At 44.0% G+C, this 18,358-nt stretch overlaps 1 protein-coding gene across 1 annotated transcript in view; it reads right to left on the bottom strand.

The window, feature by feature from the left end:
* Window positions 1-7,846: 7,846 nt before the first annotated feature.
* The window catches only part of kif26ba (kinesin family member 26Ba), a 525,292-nt gene continuing 514,780 nt past the window's right edge, over window positions 7,847-18,358 (bottom strand). The window contains exons 13-15 of the mRNA XM_070888651.1: window positions 12,653-12,849; window positions 10,781-10,937; window positions 7,847-8,193 (exon numbers count right to left, since the gene is read on the bottom strand). Of these exons, the coding sequence (XP_070744752.1) occupies window positions 8,045-8,193; window positions 10,781-10,937; window positions 12,653-12,849 (503 nt within the window). The 3' untranslated portion in view covers window positions 7,847-8,044. The remainder of the gene's footprint in view (window positions 8,194-10,780; window positions 10,938-12,652; window positions 12,850-18,358) is intronic.

Raw genomic sequence — 18,358 nt, 5'->3', positions numbered from 1 at the left:
CCTCCGAGATCACTCGAATTCCCTCCCTAAACCTCTTCGCCTCTCTCTCCTCTTTTGAGACTCTCCTTGATAACCTACCTCTTTGACCAAACATATGGACACATGTTCTGATATCTCCTTTTGTGGCTCGGTATCAATTCTGATCTGATAACACTCCTGAGAAGCACCTTGGGACGTTTAACGATGCGAAAGGCACTGTATAAATGCAAGTTGTTGTTGTATTATGTGTGTCATAATGTGAGCGTGATTCTTGATGAACGTTAATTGATTTGAGTTTAACAGTTGGAGAGGTCGTCTTAATTGAGAGTGGAATTGAGGAGTTGGGTCTGGAAATGGATTGTTGAATAAATAGTACTAACTTATACCAGGATAAACGTAAATCCATAGGTACGGTAGTAGATAAAATGTGGTATAATAAGCACAAAAGCCTCAAAAATAGCACTTATTTTGTAAAGTGCTCATCGAAGACTTGTACACATTGCAGTGGCGATACAGCATGAATGAGAAGCACCCATTGTCAGCAGCACACTGCGGGATGCCAGTGGTTCTGTATTTTACATAGATAGATTTTACATAGAAATTAGGTGCAGGAGTAGGCCATTCAGCCCTTCGAGCCTGCACCACCATTCAGTAAGATCATGGCTGATCATTCAACCTCAGTACCCCTTTCCTGCTTTCTCTCCATACCCCTTGATCCCTTTGGCTGAAAGGGCCATTTCTAACTACCTTTTGAATATATCTAAAGCACTGGCCTCAACAACTTTCTGCAACAGAGAATTCCACAGGTTCACAATTCTCTGAGTGAAGAAGAAGAATTTCCACACTAAAGAAAAACTTGATCTATGCAATTGAAGTTGCTGAGGCTGGGACACCAGCATTAACCCGGCTCTTCATAATTAGTCCCATGGAATCATAGAGCACAACAATAGGTCCTTAATTCATCAGAAGATACTCATATGCACCATAGCCCAGCCCGATTCAATCTTCCTCCAACATCCATATATATGGGCACTTCCAGCAAAGAGTTTCGAAGAGCAAGAACCCTGACCTATTCCCCAACCCCCCAAAATAAACTAAAGGGCACCAAGACCAATTGGTAAGCAGTCTTCAGTTAACTCCACACAAACCATGGATTGAATCTGGGATCATCTTTGTATACATTTCAGCTAAGTGCATAAACTCATTGGATCATTGGGGGAGCCAAGTAATGTGAATATAGTTTGATGTTCATTCATGAGTACAGCACCTGGAAGCTGAAGTGATCACAACCATAAATGTACAAAACACATTACAATACAGCAACCACAGTGTCCATATGTCTGGCTGCCTTTTAAGAGTTGAGGGTTACTTATCTTATACGTGCCTCTTCATCCCATCGCGTCCTTGTTCCTTTTATGCTCGATGCCTGCTGCAGTCAAAATGTCCTCAGCAACTGTTCCAATTTGACATGAGACAAAATCAGCAGCAGGAAAAAATGCCAACTGCACCTCCAAATGAATTCACTGTGTGAAGCATCTGAGCCATTTTAACGTGATAAGGGGGTGATAGAAATGCACGCATCGAATGGGAGAATACCAAACACACACACGCACAGTGGGACTTGAGAGACTTTAGGCACCGGCTCTCACTGATGGTTTCATTATCGTCAGGAACAGACGGGACAGTTTTACAGAGACAATGTTCTCTTATTTCTCAGTGGATAATATCGCAAGATGTTAGATTTCTATATTTTTCCTTTTCTTTCCAGTTACTCCCTTCCTGACCTGACAGTTCTGACTCTTGCTGGGGTTTAGTTGCCAACTCTGGTTAGGCATATTCTTGGAGATTTCATCACATGACCTCCCCACCTGGTAAAACAGCCTTTGTTGTCCCACTTCCAATATTTTTATAACAAATAAGTGTTCAAAGAAACGGCATCATTTTTTTTAATGTCCCTCTGATTTTACTCCTTTGAGTTGTTCGTAGAAATGACCTAGATATTAGTCTTTCATTCCGGGAGACGCCAGGGTAATTCTGGACGGTTGGCAACCCAAGTTAGTCCGATGGGAGCTGGCAGCTTTCTCTATTGATGTGTAAGGCTAAACAGAGAATGTGGGCGGGCTATTGGTGAAGGCATCACAGATCGTACCAAAAGCCCCCCCCACGCACACTTTTCCACTAGAGGTGACTGGATGGTGATCAGCCGTGAGACCTCTGGACGGTGTTCTCCCTCCCTTCCACTTCTCATGGACACTTCAGCTGGTGGTCTGGGTGAGCTGGTTCAGCACAACTATTTTAGTTGAAGACAATAGTCAAGTGTCCCCTGATTAAGGGGGGGGGGGGGCACACTCCAAAAACTTTTCAGGTGCCCCCTTATTTTTTATTTTTTAATTTTTTTTTCCGAGTGCCACCTGGCTAAAAGGGAGGGGACACTAAAACCGACAAACATAGACAAATTAAACTTTAAACAATAGTAATCAAATTAAAATTTGGTTGCTGGGGGTGATGATGCACTCCAGTCCCTCCGGTGCCCACCTCTTGCGGAAGGCCGTGAGCGTACCGGTGGACACCGCGTGCTCCATCTCCAGGCACACCCTGGCTCGGATGTAACCGTGGAAGAGAGGCAGGCAGTCGGGCTGAATGACCCCCTCGACCGCCCGCTGCCTGGACCGGCTGATGGCCCCCTTTGGCTGTGCCCAGGAGCAGTCCTACGAGGAGGCCCTCTGACCTACCCGCTCCCCTCCGCAAAGGGTGCCCAAAGATCAGGAGTGTGGGACTGAAGTGCAACCGGAATTTGAGGAGCTGCCCCTTCAAATAACGGAACAGGGGCTGCAACCTCGCACATTCCACAAAAACATGGAACACGGACTCTTCCAGACCGCAGAAATTACAGACGGCTGGGAGCCCGAGAACCAACTTAAAAACCCTCCAGGCCAAGTCCCCAATAAATAGAGGGAGGACTTCCACATAGAGTGCACTCCATTGGGGACCCCTGCCTCCTCTGGACGGCAAGATGGTGTGCCATGGCATGTCCGGACGGCAGACGAGGATGGCAAGGTGGAAAGTGTGCGAGAGCAGCCCGTACAGGAAACCCCTCCACGCAGAACTAAAAGGCACGGAGGGGATTTCCCCGAGGGGGCTCAAGTTGTGAGATGCCGGCTCACGAGGGAGGTTCCGATGAGGAATTCCTGGTTCAGCACAAACCAGGAATGAATCTGGAACCGATACGGCCCCCTCAGGTCTAGATGGCTTAGTGCTACAGTGTCTTTTTTTTAATTCATTTGTGGGAAGCAGATGTCGCCGGTAAGGCCAGCATTTATTGCCCATCCCCAATTGCTCTCGAGTGGTGGTGATCTGCCTTCTTAAATACAACGGAACAGCTTGCTGGGTCATTTCAGAGGGCAGTTAAGAATTGTGGGTCTGGAGTCACATATAGACCAAACCAGGCAAGGACGGCAGATTTCCTTCCCAAAAGGACACTAGAGAACCTGGTGGGATTTTGTGACAGTTTTGTCAGCAGCCCTTATGTACAGGCTTGTACTGAGAAGTGTAGGTGGAGAGCAGCGGTCCATAGTGCAGGAAGCCCCCGCGGTTTAAAGAGCAAGAGAGGAGACCAGATGAAGGAAGAAATCGTGGGTTTTAACACAGCAACGACACATAGAGGAGGTTGAGCAGATCAGTGTGTTGGCACAATGAGGCAGGGAAGTTCAGAGGAACAGTGACCATAGCCGTATCGATAAAATAAACCTGGGATTAAGAGACAGAGACTGGACGATGAACACTTTCCTTTCACAATCGTTGATCCACCAGGTATTAAAATAATAAAACTAGCTGGCAGCAGGTTAGTCACAAGACAATACTCTTGTCATATTTCCAGCGGTATGTATATTGTGAAGGAGTTTGTGTTAAGTGCCAGTAATTGGCAATTGACAGTAATTGACGTTGATTTCCAGCAAGGGTCGTGTCAAAAGATGTTGCTCCAGAATTTCCTAAAGACTTGTGCCATCTACGTCGCACGGCACAGTTTACAGCACCAAAGTCCCAGGGAATTACGACACCCCATAATTTCCTGGGGCTTTTCCCGTTTCCCTCATGGAAGCAGTTGAACGGCTCATTATCATAGCCCGCCCCCTTGGAAATCAAGGGCGGCAGTGAATTCGCTGGATTGCACGCCACTGCCATTCGGAGTTCGAGCAAACCGTGCCCGTGCGCTGCTAGTCGTGCTGTTAATTGCTCAAAGATTGTTTCCTTAAATATCTGGCCGCGCTGTTGTAGCAAACCACCGTATTGGCTTAAACCTGGGCCAGTCGGCACTGAGAAAGCAGGCTCTGCAAATGCCGCGGAATCTCCGCACTCAAACCCGTGACAATTTAACACTAAACAGGAACAGCTCGACCCACTCCACCGGGGGGAGATCGGCCGAGGGGAGTAGCGCTGTGGCGGAGTACCCTACTTCGGTTTGAAGCCGGTTTAAGTCTTTACATTTCCTTCCTGTTTAATGTATTCCTGGAATCTTGCAGCACAGAAGTCGGCCGTTCGGCCGTTCGGCCCATCGTGCCTGTGTCAGCTCTTTGATAGAGCTAACCAATTACTCCCACTCCCCTGCTCTTTTCCCCCATAGCCCTGCAATGTATATATCCAATTCCCCTTTGAACGTTACTATTGAATCTTCTTCCATCGCCCTTTTCACAGTATACTCCAGATCATAAGTCGCTGAGTAAAACAATTCTCCTTATCTCCCTTTTGGTTCTTTTGCCAATTATTTTAAATCTGCCTCCTCTGGTTACCGACCTTCCTGTTTTTGGAAACAATTTCTCCTCATTTACTCGTTAAATCCCCTCATAATCTTGAACACCTATTAAATCTCCCCTTAACCTTCTCTACTCCATGGAGAACAACCCCAGCTTCTCTCGTCTCTCCAGCTAACTGAAGTCTCTCATCCCTGATAACATTCTGGGAACTAATTCCACACAACATAAGATTTCTGGAAAAGAATGGTCGTGCCGCTTTCCAATTCGTGTTGTATTCCGACTAGAAATTCCGGGAAATATGTTTGCCGTTATCATCTGTGAGCCGGGTGCAGCAGACGGTGTGACTTACAGCACTCGTTCTCGCCACGTGGGGGTAACTCTGGACGTCTCGGGTTTAAAATTCTCATCCTTGTTCTCAAGTCCCTTCATGGCCTCGCCCCTCCCTATCTCTGTAATTTCCTCTAGCCCTGCGACCCCCTCTGAGATATTGGCGCTTCTCGAATTCTTCCCTCCTGAGCATCCCTGATTATAATCGCTCAACTACTGGTGGCTGTGCCTTCTGTTGCCTAGGCCCCAAGCTCTGGAACTCCCTTCCTAAATCTCTCCACCTCCCTTTCCTCCTTCAAGACGCTCCTTAAAACCTACCTCTTTGGCCAAGCTTTTGGTCACCTGCGCTAATTTCTCCTTGTGTGGCTCGGGGTCAAATGTTGTTTGTCTTATAATACTCCAGTGAAGCACCTTGGGACATTTCACTACATTAAAGGTTCTGTATAAATACAAGTTGTTTGTTGTTTAAACAAGCCAGCGACTTCTTTTTTTAACAGGATGTAAAATATAATGTTTATTCACAATACCAGGCTACAATATTTGACTATCGTACACATTTTATACAAGGGGATAGGTAAACACCAAGCCTCAATTGTTGTGACAAGAAAAGTCCAAGGTTACAATGCAAAGGAAACCAAGCAGGAACGAAGGAAGAACGATGTGAATTAGGCGACTGTACATAACAATGCATAGATAGCACTTGTTAGCTTCTTATCGTGATGTGTAAATAAATTACAAAATACAAGCAACTTTGTAAATCAAGAGCATCCTGAGTTCATAAATAAATTATGTCCTTCATACATAACATGACAAAGATGTGTTAGTTGGCAGCAGCTCCAAGTGTGGCATTAATTTTAGTCAAGAAAGAGACGACGTATAAACATTTAGAGCTGAAACTGCCTCAAGCACCATTAAAGAGACAAATATCCGCAAAATATAATGCACAGCTTTGGGAAAGACCACACAGAGGCAATGTACTTCTCAGGCAGACAATCACGGACCTCACCCTTGCTCATTAGTTGGATGCATGAATACCCAAGGACCACTGGAGTCCCTGAGGAAAAGCCCTTGCTCCCTCCAGGAACAGGTGTGAAATGCCGGGTCCCCCTCAGCCAATTCTGGCAATGATTAGCTCTCTTCAGAGCCTCGTTTGCTCTTTTAATTGCGTTCTTTGTGGAATGACACAGCAATAAAATGATTACCCCCCCACAATAAAACTGACCAACCAGAGTGGCTGGAATTGTGTGTTACCTCACTGACCCGTTTGGCATATTAAGTTAGTAATGGCGAGGTTAAATCATAACTTTTATCTCCAATCCAGAAATCTTAGTCGTGCAGTTGTGACCGTTGTATTAATTTACTTCATTCTATTTTTAAAAAATTCTTCCTATATATTCCATTGCTGCATAATAGTGAAAGGGCCATAGGCATCCTTGCATATAAGGATTCTTTCCCTGTGGCCTCCCTTATTCTGCAGAGCTCACCTTCTTTCACTTGATTTTACACAGGTTTGACAAGCTCGCATTTAATCAGTAGTGGCTGGAAGCCTGGATGGTACAAGCTGGACTTTAAGTTTGGGTGCTTGGTGTTACTAAGGTTGGCATATTTTCCTCAAATAACTGGATGGGAATTGTATTGGCACGGGGGATGGAGATAGGCATGGGGAGGTTTCAGGATTCACAGTGTTGCCTGTGTTTGTTGGGCAAGGGGATCCAGGGATATGGAGCTAAGGCGAGCTGAGGTACAGATCAGCCACAATTTAGTTGAATGGCGGAGCAGGCTCGAGGTGCTGAGTGGCTTCCTCCTGTTCCTGTGAAGGAGGTGGAGGGGCTAATCCAGTGATATTACAAAACATACATCGCCTGCTCGTTGCACTTGCATGTACAGAGCATGGACATGCAAGCAGGGTTATATTTATTGTGTGTGTGTGTCTGTCTTGTACAATTATCTCCACTACAATCAATAGGAGAGGAAGTGTTCATGTGCTTTTCGAACCGGTCGACAAAGAGACTTGGCAGAGATCTGCCTGAGAGGCATCACTGTGCCTCTGAGTGGCCCATTTACTGTTAGTAAGAGACAGTCACTTTAATAATGTGCTGCTTCCTGACTACTGACCTACTCTATAGATACAAGTTACTTAAAAACAGCAAGTAGTTAAAACACCTAGTAAAACAATCTTGAGTTCATCCTTTACTGAAACATTATCCTTTTTATTTTTTGTTCACTGTACCTCTACTGGATTTAAAAACTCAAATCCACACAACAGTGCCCTTTACAAGCAGCCAAACCTTTATATAAAAAAAGTACCATGTAGTATCATTCAAAATTGGTTCAAAACGTTACCAAATATTCTTCCGTGGACCCATAAAGAAAGTGATATCGCTAGCATTCTCCCCTCCCGCCTGGCTTTAATCTACTTTCTTTTCACTCTCGAGTTTGGTGAGAATGCTGGTGGACATGAATAGGAATGGTGTGTAGGTTTGAGTTTGGTTTACAAAATGGATACTGCCTCTATAACCGTACGGTGAAATATTCATCATCTAGCACCAACTGTACAAGAATGAGTCCATGTAAGATTTTGGATAATATAATATAATAAAGTTTACAAGGCACTTGTAGTCCTTCTGTATATCATTCCGAATCTCTCAGTAACAGCCCTTCATTCCGCCTCCCCCCCACCCCCCCCCCCCCCACCACCTACCCCACCCTCCGAAGAAAAGGGAACTGGAGCAAGCGATATTTACAACATAATCAAAGTTCCTCAAAGTGCTCTGTCAATCTGACGAAAGAATGGACATTCTCACGCTCCAATATTCATCCCCTCCGCTGATTCTTTTTCTTCTCTCTGGTATACATTCCGCCGTGAAAAAGAAAATCTCTTTTCGCGTACGTGCTCTACACTTCGCGCCTCCGTTCGTCGTCTTCCTGTTATCTTTGGGTGTTTTTTTTTCTTCTTCTCCTCTGCCCTGCGTGCTCGCTCGCCCCCTTTAACGCCGCCCGCAGGCGATGTCGAAACATGTGATCATCATGAGGTGGGCTTTGCAGAAGTTGACTCGATGCTCTAGCCGCTCGGTAACACACTCCAGGGCCTCCAGGTATTCCAGGGAGTCCACCTCGAAACCTTGGTCCAGATCAACTGGGGAAAGAAATCAGGGCAGGCACAGAGCAGGTCGTACAGCTGGAGAACGCAGGCTGGCAACATGCTGACTACAGGGCGCCAGCTGTACAAGAATGAGTCCATGCAAGATTTGGGATAATATAATACAATAAAGTTTACAAGGCACTTGTAGTCCTTCTGTATATCGTTCTGAATCACTCAGTAACAGCCTTTCATTCCCTGCGCCCCCCCACCCCAGTTCCCACCAACTACCACCCGCCAAAGAAAATATTGTCTGCTATTTGTATCAAGCTGTATATAATTTTTAAAGTAACAGTTCAGTATATGTATGTGTATATATATGTGTTTATCTATTTGTCTATGTGTGTGTGTGTGTGTGTGTGTAGCCACCTAAGGACTCATTTTTAGTGGAAGCAAGTCTTCCTCGATTCCAAGGGACAAACTATAATGATGAAATATACATATATATATGTGTGTTTGTGCGTAATGTGTATATAGATTTATATGCATGTGTATATAGATATATGTGTGTGTGTGTGTGTATATAGATATATATATATGTGTGCGTGTATATAATGTGTGTATATAGATATATATGCGTGTATATATATATGTGTGTGTGTGTGTGTTTATATAGATTATATATATATGTGTGTGTATAGATATATATATAGATATATGCGTGTGTTTGTGTGTATATAATGTGTGTATTTAGATATATATGCATGTGTATATAGATATAATGTGTGTGTGTGTGTGGTCAGGCGGGGAAGTACTGAGGCAGGTCAGCATCTCTAGGTGATAGATGGCAATCAGCCAGAGTCCATGAAATCGCTGGCTTCAACAGAGGAGAAAACGGGGGAAAACACTCCAGTGCAGTACTGAGGGAGTGCTGCACTGTCGGACGTGCTGTCTTTTAGATGAGACGTTAAACCAAGGACCTGTCTGTCTGTCATGATGTAATAGGTCTCATGGTACCATTCGAAGGCAAGCAGGGGTGTTCTACCCGATGCCCTGGACAATATTTATCCCTCAACCAACATCACTAAAAAGGATTATCTGGTCATTATCACATTGTTGTTTGTGGGAGCTTCCTGTGCACAAATTAGCTGCCGCTTTTCCTACATTACAGCAGTGAATACACTTCAAAAAATGACGTAATTGGCTTGTGGGCCTTTATTGCAAGGGGTTGGAGTACAAGAGTAAGGAAGTCTTGCTACAATTGTATCGGGCTTTGGTGAGACCACACCTGGAGTACTGTGCACAGTTTTCGTCTCCTTATCTGAGGAAGGACATACTTGCCTTAAAGGCAGTGCAACGAAGGTTCACTAGATTGATTTCTGAGAGGAGAGGGCTGTCCTATGACGAGAGATTGAGTAGATTGAGCCCATACTCTCTGGAGTTTAGCCGAATAAGAGGTGATCTCATTGAAACATAAGATTCTGAGGGGGATTGGCAGGGTAGATGCTGAGAGGTTGTTTCCTCTGGCTGGAGAGTCGAGAACTAGGGGCACAGTCTCAGGTTAAGGGGTCAGTTATCTAAGACTGAGATGTGGAGGAATTTCTTCACCCAGGGGAAGTGAATCTTTGGAATTCTCTACCCCAAAGGGCTGTGCATGCTGAATTGTTGAGTATATTCAAGCAAGACATCAATAGATTTTTGGACGCTAGGAGAATCAAGAGATATGGAGATCTGGCAGGAAAGTGGAGTTGAGGTCGAAGATCAGCTATGATCTTATTAAATGGTGGAGCAGGCTTGAGGGACCATATGGCCTACTCCTGTTCCTAATACTTATGTTCTTAAAACGCTTTGGGATGCCTTGAGGTTGTGAAAGGGGTTATATAAATGCAAATATTTCTATTCCTCGTTTACTTATCTAATTTTCACTTCAATGCATCTGGTAACCTGTGAAAATAATGCTAATTGGAAAATCGAGTCCATTGCATGTATCTTTATAAATATGTAAATATAGTTCACAAAATATTGCATAAAGTTTTCGATAAAAAAGGACATAATGTTCTGTTTAGGCACATCATGCCCTATTTATTCTTAGTGACATTTTGTAGTGGGGAAAGCCAAGCTGTTTCTCACTGTTGGGACATAATTTTGGCTCCTCTTTGCTTCAGTGAGTTTGCAGTTTATATCATTGTCTTTTTTTTTGCCCAAGAAATAAAGCCCCGAAAGCTCGCTCTTTCCCGAGTCCTGACCTTTCCAATACCGCCTATCACAGGAACTTGGGAAGGACCTATTTCCCTTAGCAGAGAGGTCAACAACCAGGTGGCACAGATTTAAAGTATGTGGTAGGAGGCTTAGAGGAGATATGAGGGGAAATATCTTCACCCAGAGGGTTGTTGGGGTCTGGAACTCACTGCCCGAAAGGGTGGTAGAAGCAGAAACCCTCGTTGCATTTAAAAAGTACTTGGATGTGCACTTAAAGTGCCGTAACCTACAGGGCTACGGACCAAGAGCTGGAAAGTGGGATTGGGCTGGATAGCTTTTTGTTGGTTGGCAAGGACACGATTGGCTGAATGGCCTCCTTCCGTGCTATAAATTTCTATGATTCTACACTCGTAACTGGAAGGTCAGAGGTCAGCGGGGTACTTACACTCACTGATCCATTTACTTGGATCTAGCATCAGTCGCTGTTTGGTGGCCTCCAGCTCCTTCTTCAGCACGTCATATTTGTTCTTGACCTCTGAAATCCTCTGCTGCCGATGCTCTAATATCTTCAGTTTTGCATTGAAACACACAAATCCCCGCAACTAGAATTAAAAACATGCAATATTGAAGGTTTACTGAATTCCATTTTCTTTCTCCTTCATTTCCAGCTAGGTCCATGGACCCCAATTCACGATAAGTTAGCACTTAGGTACTATTTAAGGAGGATAGGAGGCCCATTGCCATTGCTTTCCCTCAATTCCTCCTCAACGCAGGCAGAACATCCCATTACCGCCTTGTGGTGTGTTCAACATTCTGGACAAGGATAATAATAATAACTTGTATTTATATAGCGCCTTTAATGTAGTAAAACATCCCAAGGCGCTTCACAGCAGTGTTACAAGACAAAATAGATAAATTTAACACCGAGCAATAAAAAATAAATTAAGGTAGATGTCCAAAAGCTTGGTTAAAGAGGTAGGTTTTAAGGTTGAAATGAGGAAAGAGAGCTAGAGAGGTGCAGAGATTTAGGGAGGGAGTTCCAAAGCTTAGGGCCCAAACAGCTGAAGGCACGGCCACCAATGGTTGAGCATTTATAATGAGGGATGTTCAAGAGGGCAGAATTCGAGGAGCGCAGACATTAGAGGCTGAAAAAGATTACAGAGATAGGAAAGGGCAAGGCCAAGGAGTGATTTGTAAACAAGGATGAGAATTTTGAAATCAAGGCGTTGTTTAACCGGGAGCCAATGTAGGTCAGAAAGCACAGGGGTGATGGGTGATCGGGACTTGGTGCGAGTTAGGACATGGGCTGCTGAGGTTTGGATGACCTCAAGATTACGTAATGTAGAATGTAGGAGCCCAGTCAGGAGTGAGTTGGAGTAGTCAAGTATAGAGGTAACAAAGGCATGAATGAGGGTTTCAGCAGCAGAAGAGCTGAGACAGGGGCGGAGCCGGGCAATGTCGCAGAGGTAGAAAAAGGCGGTTTTAGTTATACCGCGGATATGTGGCTGGAAACTCATTTCAGGGTAAAATATGACACCTAGGTTGCGAACAGTCTTGTTCACCCTCAGATTGATGCTAGGGAGAGGGATGGAGTCAGTGGTTAGGGAACGCAGTTTGTGGCAGGGACCAAAGATAATGGCCTCGGTCTTCCCAATATTTAATTAGAGAAAATTTCTGCCCATCCAGTATTGGATGTTGGACAAGCAATCTGACAATTTAGATACCAGGTAAATAAAATAGACTTAAATTGGAGTTATGATTGAATGATATATTTGTGAATGCACAAAGCATTCAAAATAAAATGAGGACCTGCAAAGGGAGTTTGACGAATGAGAAGATAGATTCAAGTGCTGGTTTTTGAGGGCAATAATCTGAGGATTACTCCTGGTGCTATGCGCTATAGTAAGGTGAAGGAGGTAAATGGGTGGTTGGAGAGATGGTGGACGAGAGAAGGGTTCAGATGCCTCGGACATTGGAATTAATTCTGGATAGGAATGGTCTGGACAGGATGGATGTACTTCACCTAGACAAGGGGTGGGACCAACGTCTGCACTGGGAAAGTAACTAGTCCTGTGGGGAGGGTTTAATGTACTAGGGCAAGGAGGAGGGGAAGACAAGATAATGATGAACAAGGGAGGTAGGAAAGGTGAAAAAAACTAGGATACTAATAAAGAACAGATCAAAAGGGCGCAGAATTACAATTGTAGTTCGGATTGAGTGGTTATGTATGAGAGTTAGAAGCACTGATTATGGAGGGTATGATATTGTAGCCATGACAGAGATGGGGCTTAGATTTATCTTTAGAAAGTCTACAGACCTTGCTGTCTGCTGCCCGCCTCCTCTGCAGCCGTTCCACATCATCTATCTCGTAGACCTTGATCTCAAATGGTTCTGTCATCCCCCTCTGCACAGGTCGTAGGTCAACCCAGCGGACCCCGGAGCTGTTGACCGGTTTTCGGGCTGGAGATGCTGCATCAGGAGACAAGCTAGGGAGGAGACGCCGTCTCTGGGAACCTGAAAAGGGGAGGCAGACTGGTCAAGTGAGGCCTGTGAGGAGCCAAATACCCTAACATTGCTAATCAACGCTGCTGCTCGTTGGTCTTGGTGTGAAGCTCATGTGTCATCTACGTCATGCTTGCAAGCAAAATAAAAGGTGCTAATATACAGCCTGATGTGATGATGTCAAAGCTAAGCACTGTTATAACTGCGTGGATTTGTGCCTTGGTCACTGCCTTGATGATCTGCATGAAGCAATGGTGATGCTGCGGGGGCTGTCAACTGGATAGATTATAGCCTGGAGATGAAGCTGCACGATATTCCCATGCCAATGTTCAATAAACACTGCTACTTTAGGACTGACCCGCTTCAATCGACATGGTCCCCACCTCCATTAAATGAATCTGATGTAAACTCGCTCAGCCTCTGAATGGCAGTATCGCACAGCGTTACTTCCAGGTTCATAGGGCGATAAGGCAGGTCATCGGCCGGAAACGCTAACTCTCGTTTCTCTCTCCACAGACCCGCTGAGTGTTTTCCAGCACTTTCTCTTTTTGCATTAGATTAAGAACGGCTGCACTGTCCGATGGGTGCGAAGGACTTTTATGCTCCCTCACCTCCCTCTGCCCTGCTGTTCCTCCGTGTGGATTCAGCAGCTTAGCTATCGCTTGCTTGACTGCTTTAAGTCCACATTCACTGCCCTCTAATAACTTAGCTCCAAATGCAAAGTCGTTTTATCTTTCATTCTCGAGAAACAAATTCAGCTGCAGCCCATGCAAGCCTCACCATGCAACATGGCAGATGTAGTTTGGCAGGGTGGGTGGTGGGTGGGTGGGGTGGTGGCAAGGGGCAGAATAGAAGGCCTCGGTTCTACTGCATTATACAACGACACATTTGGGTTTAATTTCTTCAAGTTACCACATTCCCATAAAATTCGACTGCGTTAAACTTTGCATTCAAAGGAATTTTGTTAACCAATGCATTACCAGAGAAAATTAAAACCGTTGAAGACGATAATATCGAAGCCCACGGCGCATTCAATAGATAAGTTATTAGCATGGCTTAAATTAAAGCAGTTCTGAAGTGGACCTTTCCAACATTCTGGCTGAAACATAGCGATGTGGGGGTAGGCAAGGATTTCCGTGCACTTGAGTTGCATCACCTCAGGGAACAAAGGTAGTAGGTTCACCGGGCTTACCTTTTGATGGACCACAGGTTGGCTCAAGAGAAGCAAAGAGATGAGAAAACAATGGAATTTGATTCTATGGTACCAAGACTGTTCACATAGCCTAACAAACTGACAAGAGTAAGCTTGCTGACCGCAGCCTCAAATCATTGTAGTAAATATTTGCCACCATTTCATTTTTGTAGCTGCTAATTTAATACAAAGTTAGTGAGCAGCAACAGACTCGTTCGGGAAGGCATAATATAGATGGGTAACATTGTTGTACTACATCCATTTGAACGGTGAAGGACACAGAACATTAGAGCATTCAGCCCCTCGGACCTGCTCTGCCATTCAATCAGATCATGCCTAATCTATACCTCAACACCATTTCACCTCCTCCCTATCCCTTGATACTCCTACCCAACACAAATCTATTGATCTCGGTCTTGAAAGCTCCAATTGAACCAGCATCCACAGCCTTTCAGGGGAAGCAAATTCCTGATTTCCACGACCCTTTGTGTGAAAAAGTGCTTCCTGATTTCCCTCCTAAATGGGCCATCTCTAATTTTAAGACTATGTTCCTTGATTTCCCCCAGCAGAGGTAATAGTGTCTCTGTATCCACCCCATCAAATCCTTTTAGTAATATAAAACGGCTCAAATAGATCACCCCTCAATTTGCTATACTCAAGGGAAGTTAAATCAAGTTTATGCAAGCTGGTCGCATAGTTTAACCCTTTAATTTCACCATTCTGGTGAATCTGCGCTGCAAACTTGTCTGGAGAGCATTTGGAACTGAGTAACACTAAGATGACGGACTGGGAGTGCAGATCTGCTACTGGTGGTGGTAGCGCTGAGAGCAATCTGAGATGATCAATTAAGAGTTTCACACAAGAAGTGTGTCGCAAAACAATAAGGCTTCAGTGCACTTTTCTTATGGAGTGCAGGTACTAGTGATAACACTAGATTTTATTTCTGCTTTGTCTTTGCACTTGGGTAGGTCAAAGAAGAAGGGCTAACCTTGCCAGTGGTTTTTAGGGATCTACCTCACTGAGGGTTGAGCTACTCAAAATATGTGGGAGGGAGATGAACAAAGCACATCATAATGGCCCAGATTTAGTGGTCAGCGGTGAACAAACGGCGCTAGCTGTTCAGCATGCATGCATTTGCCTACAGAATTTCTATGAGCTTTTGCACTGGAACTTGCTGTAGAGAGCCATTGCGATGAAGCGCCCTCTACAGGAGCTCTGGGACCTATGTGAACAGAGCAAGCAACTGTGTGTCTCCTTAACCAATCAGACTGAAGAATTGTTAATGAGCAGCACAGAGTCTGAAGCAGGAAATGTAAGGTGGAATAATTAATTCAATGTCAAATCATGTACTAAAAGAGAAATAGAGAGTGAAAGAAAGATGAGATTAAGAGAGATAAAAGAAACAAAAAGAAAAAGTTAAACATTTTTAAAAATTTGTTTTGAATCTCCAACAATTAAAATCTGAAGGAACGAGATTCCCCACTTGAAAACGTTAATTTTCAGTACCAGAGAGGTTGTTTGGTAGTAATTACTGCAATAGTGAGAAACGATATATGCTCAAAGGATCAGGATGTTGAAACAGTTTGGGTGGAGATAAGGAATAATAATGGAAAAAAGTCACTGATGGGCATAGTCTATAGGCCCCCTAACAGTAGCAACTATGTTTGTCGGAGCATAAACCAGGAAATAGTGGGGGCTTGTAAAAAGGGAACAGCAATAATCATGGGTGATTTTAACCTCCATATTGATTGGACAAATCAAATTGGTCAGGGTAGCCTTGAGGAAGAGTTCATAGAGTGCATAAGGGATGGGTTCCTTGAGCAGTATGTAATGGAACCAACCAGGGGGCAGGCTACCTTAGATCTGGTCCTGTGTAATGAGACAGGATTAATAAACAATCTCTTAGTAAAGGATCCTCTTGGAATGAGTGATCATAGCATAATTGAGTTTCAAATTCAGATGGAGGGTGAGAAAGCTGGATCTCTAACCAGCATACTAAGCTTAAATAAAGGAGACTATGAAGGTATGAAGGCAGAGTTGGGTAAAGTTGACTGGGAAAACAGATTGAAGTGTGGGACGGTTGATGAACAGTGGTGTACATTTAAAGAGATATTTCACAACTCTCAAGAAAAATATATTCCAGTGAGGAGGAAAGGATGCAAGAGAAAAGAAAGCCATCCGTGGCTAGCTAAAGAAATAAAGGACGGTATCCGATTAAAAACAAGGGCATACAAAGTGGCCAACAAAAGCCAACAAAGAATGACTAAAAAATGATTAAGAAAGGGAAGATAGAATATGAAAGTAAACTAGCACAAAATATAAAAACAGACAGTAAGAGTTTCTATAGGTATATAAAAAGGAAAAGAGTGGCTAAAGTAAATGTTGGTCCCTTAGAGGACGAGACCAGGGAAATAGTAATGGGAAACATGGAGATGGCAGAAACTCTAAACAAGTATTTTGTATCAATCTTTACGGTAGAGGATACTAACAATATTCCAACAGTGGATAGTCAAGGGGCTATAGAGGGGGAGGAACTTAACACAATCACAATCACTATGAGGTGGTACTCAGTAAGATAATGGGACTAAAGGCAGATAAATCCCCTGGACCTGATGACTTGCATCCTAGGGTCTTAAGAGAAGTAGCAGCAGGGATTGTGGAAGCATTGGTTGTAATTTACCAAAATTCCCTGGATTCTGAGGAGGTCCCAGCAGATTGGAAAACTGCAAGTGTAACGCCCCTATTCAAAAAAGGAGGCAAAAAGCAGGAAACTATAGACCAGTTAGTCTAACATCTGTGGTTAGGAAAATGTTGGAGTCCATTATTAATGAAGCAGTAACAGGACATTTGGAAAAGCAAAATTTGGTCAGTCAAAGTCAGCATGGATTTATGAAGGGGAAGTCATGTTTGACAAATTTGCTGGAATTCTTTGAGGATGTAACGAACAGGGTGGATAAAGGGGAACCAGTGGATGTGGTGCATTTGGCCTTCCAGAAGGCATTTGACAAGGTGCCACACAAAAGGTTGCTGCACAAGATAAAAGTTCACCGGGTTGGGGGTAATATATTAGCATGGATAGAAGATTGGCTGACAAACAGAAAACAGAGAGTCAGAATAAATGGTTCATTCTCTGGTTGGCAATCAGTAATGAGTGGGGTGCCACAGAGATCAGTGCTGGGACCCCAACTATTTACCATCTATACTAATGACTTTGAAGAGGGAACTGTGTGTAATGTAACCAAGTTTGCTGATGATACAAAGATGGGAGGAAGGGTAATGTGTGAGGAGGACATAAAGAGGCTGCATGAAGACATGGACAGTCTAAGTGAGTGGGCAAGAATTTGGCAGATGGAGTATAATGTTGGAAAATGTGAGGTCATGTACTTTGGCAGAAAAATATCAAAGAGCAAGTTATTATTTAAATGGAGAAAGATTGCAAAGTGCTGCAGTACAGCGGGACCTGGGGGTACTTGTGAATGAAACATAAAAGGATAGTATGCAGGTACAGCAAGTGATCAGGAAAGCCAATGGAATCTTGGCCTTTATTGCAAAGGAGATGGTGTATAAAAGCAGGGAAGTCTTGTTACAGCTGTACACGGTATTGGTGAGGCCAAACCTGGAATATTGCGTGCAATTTTGGTTTCCATATTTACGAAAGGATATACTTGTTGTGGAGGCAGTTCAGAGAAGGTTCACTCAGTTGATCCCGAGAATGAGGGGGTTGACTTATGAAGAAAGTTTGACTAGGTTGGGCCTCTATTCATTGGAATTCAGAAGAATGAGAGGTGATCTTATAGAAACGTATAAGATTATGAGGGGGCTGGACAAGGTGGATGCAGAGAGGATGTTTCCACTGATGGGGGAGACTAGAACTACAGGGCATGATCTTAGGATAAGGGGCTGCCCATTTAGAACTGAGATGAGGAGAAATTTCTTCTCTCAGAGGGTTGTGAATCTGTGGAATTCACTGCCTCAGAGAGCTGTGGAAGCTGGGACATTAAATAAATTTAAGACAGAAATAGACAGTTTCTTAAACAATAAGGGGTTAAGGGGTTATGGGGAGCGGGCAGGGAAGTGGAACTGAATCTATGATCAAATCAGCCATGATCTTATTGAATGGCGGAGCAGGCTCGAGGGGCCATATGGCCTACTCCTGCTTCTATTTCTTATGTTCTTAAGATTTATCACGCCATTAAAAATGTACTTACACTGAAATGGACAAACCTTAACTTTTTCTGGCAAATTTAGTGGGCATACATCACATAAATATAGCAACTTCACACTCTTTCTTGTGTTTCAATGCCGAGTCGATGAGATACTGGAATAGTG

This window comes from Pristiophorus japonicus, chromosome 9 (genome assembly GCF_044704955.1).
Source record: "Pristiophorus japonicus isolate sPriJap1 chromosome 9, sPriJap1.hap1, whole genome shotgun sequence".
Lineage (NCBI taxonomy): Eukaryota > Metazoa > Chordata > Chondrichthyes > Pristiophoridae > Pristiophorus > Pristiophorus japonicus.
This window is presented reverse-complemented; position numbering and strand designations above follow the sequence as displayed.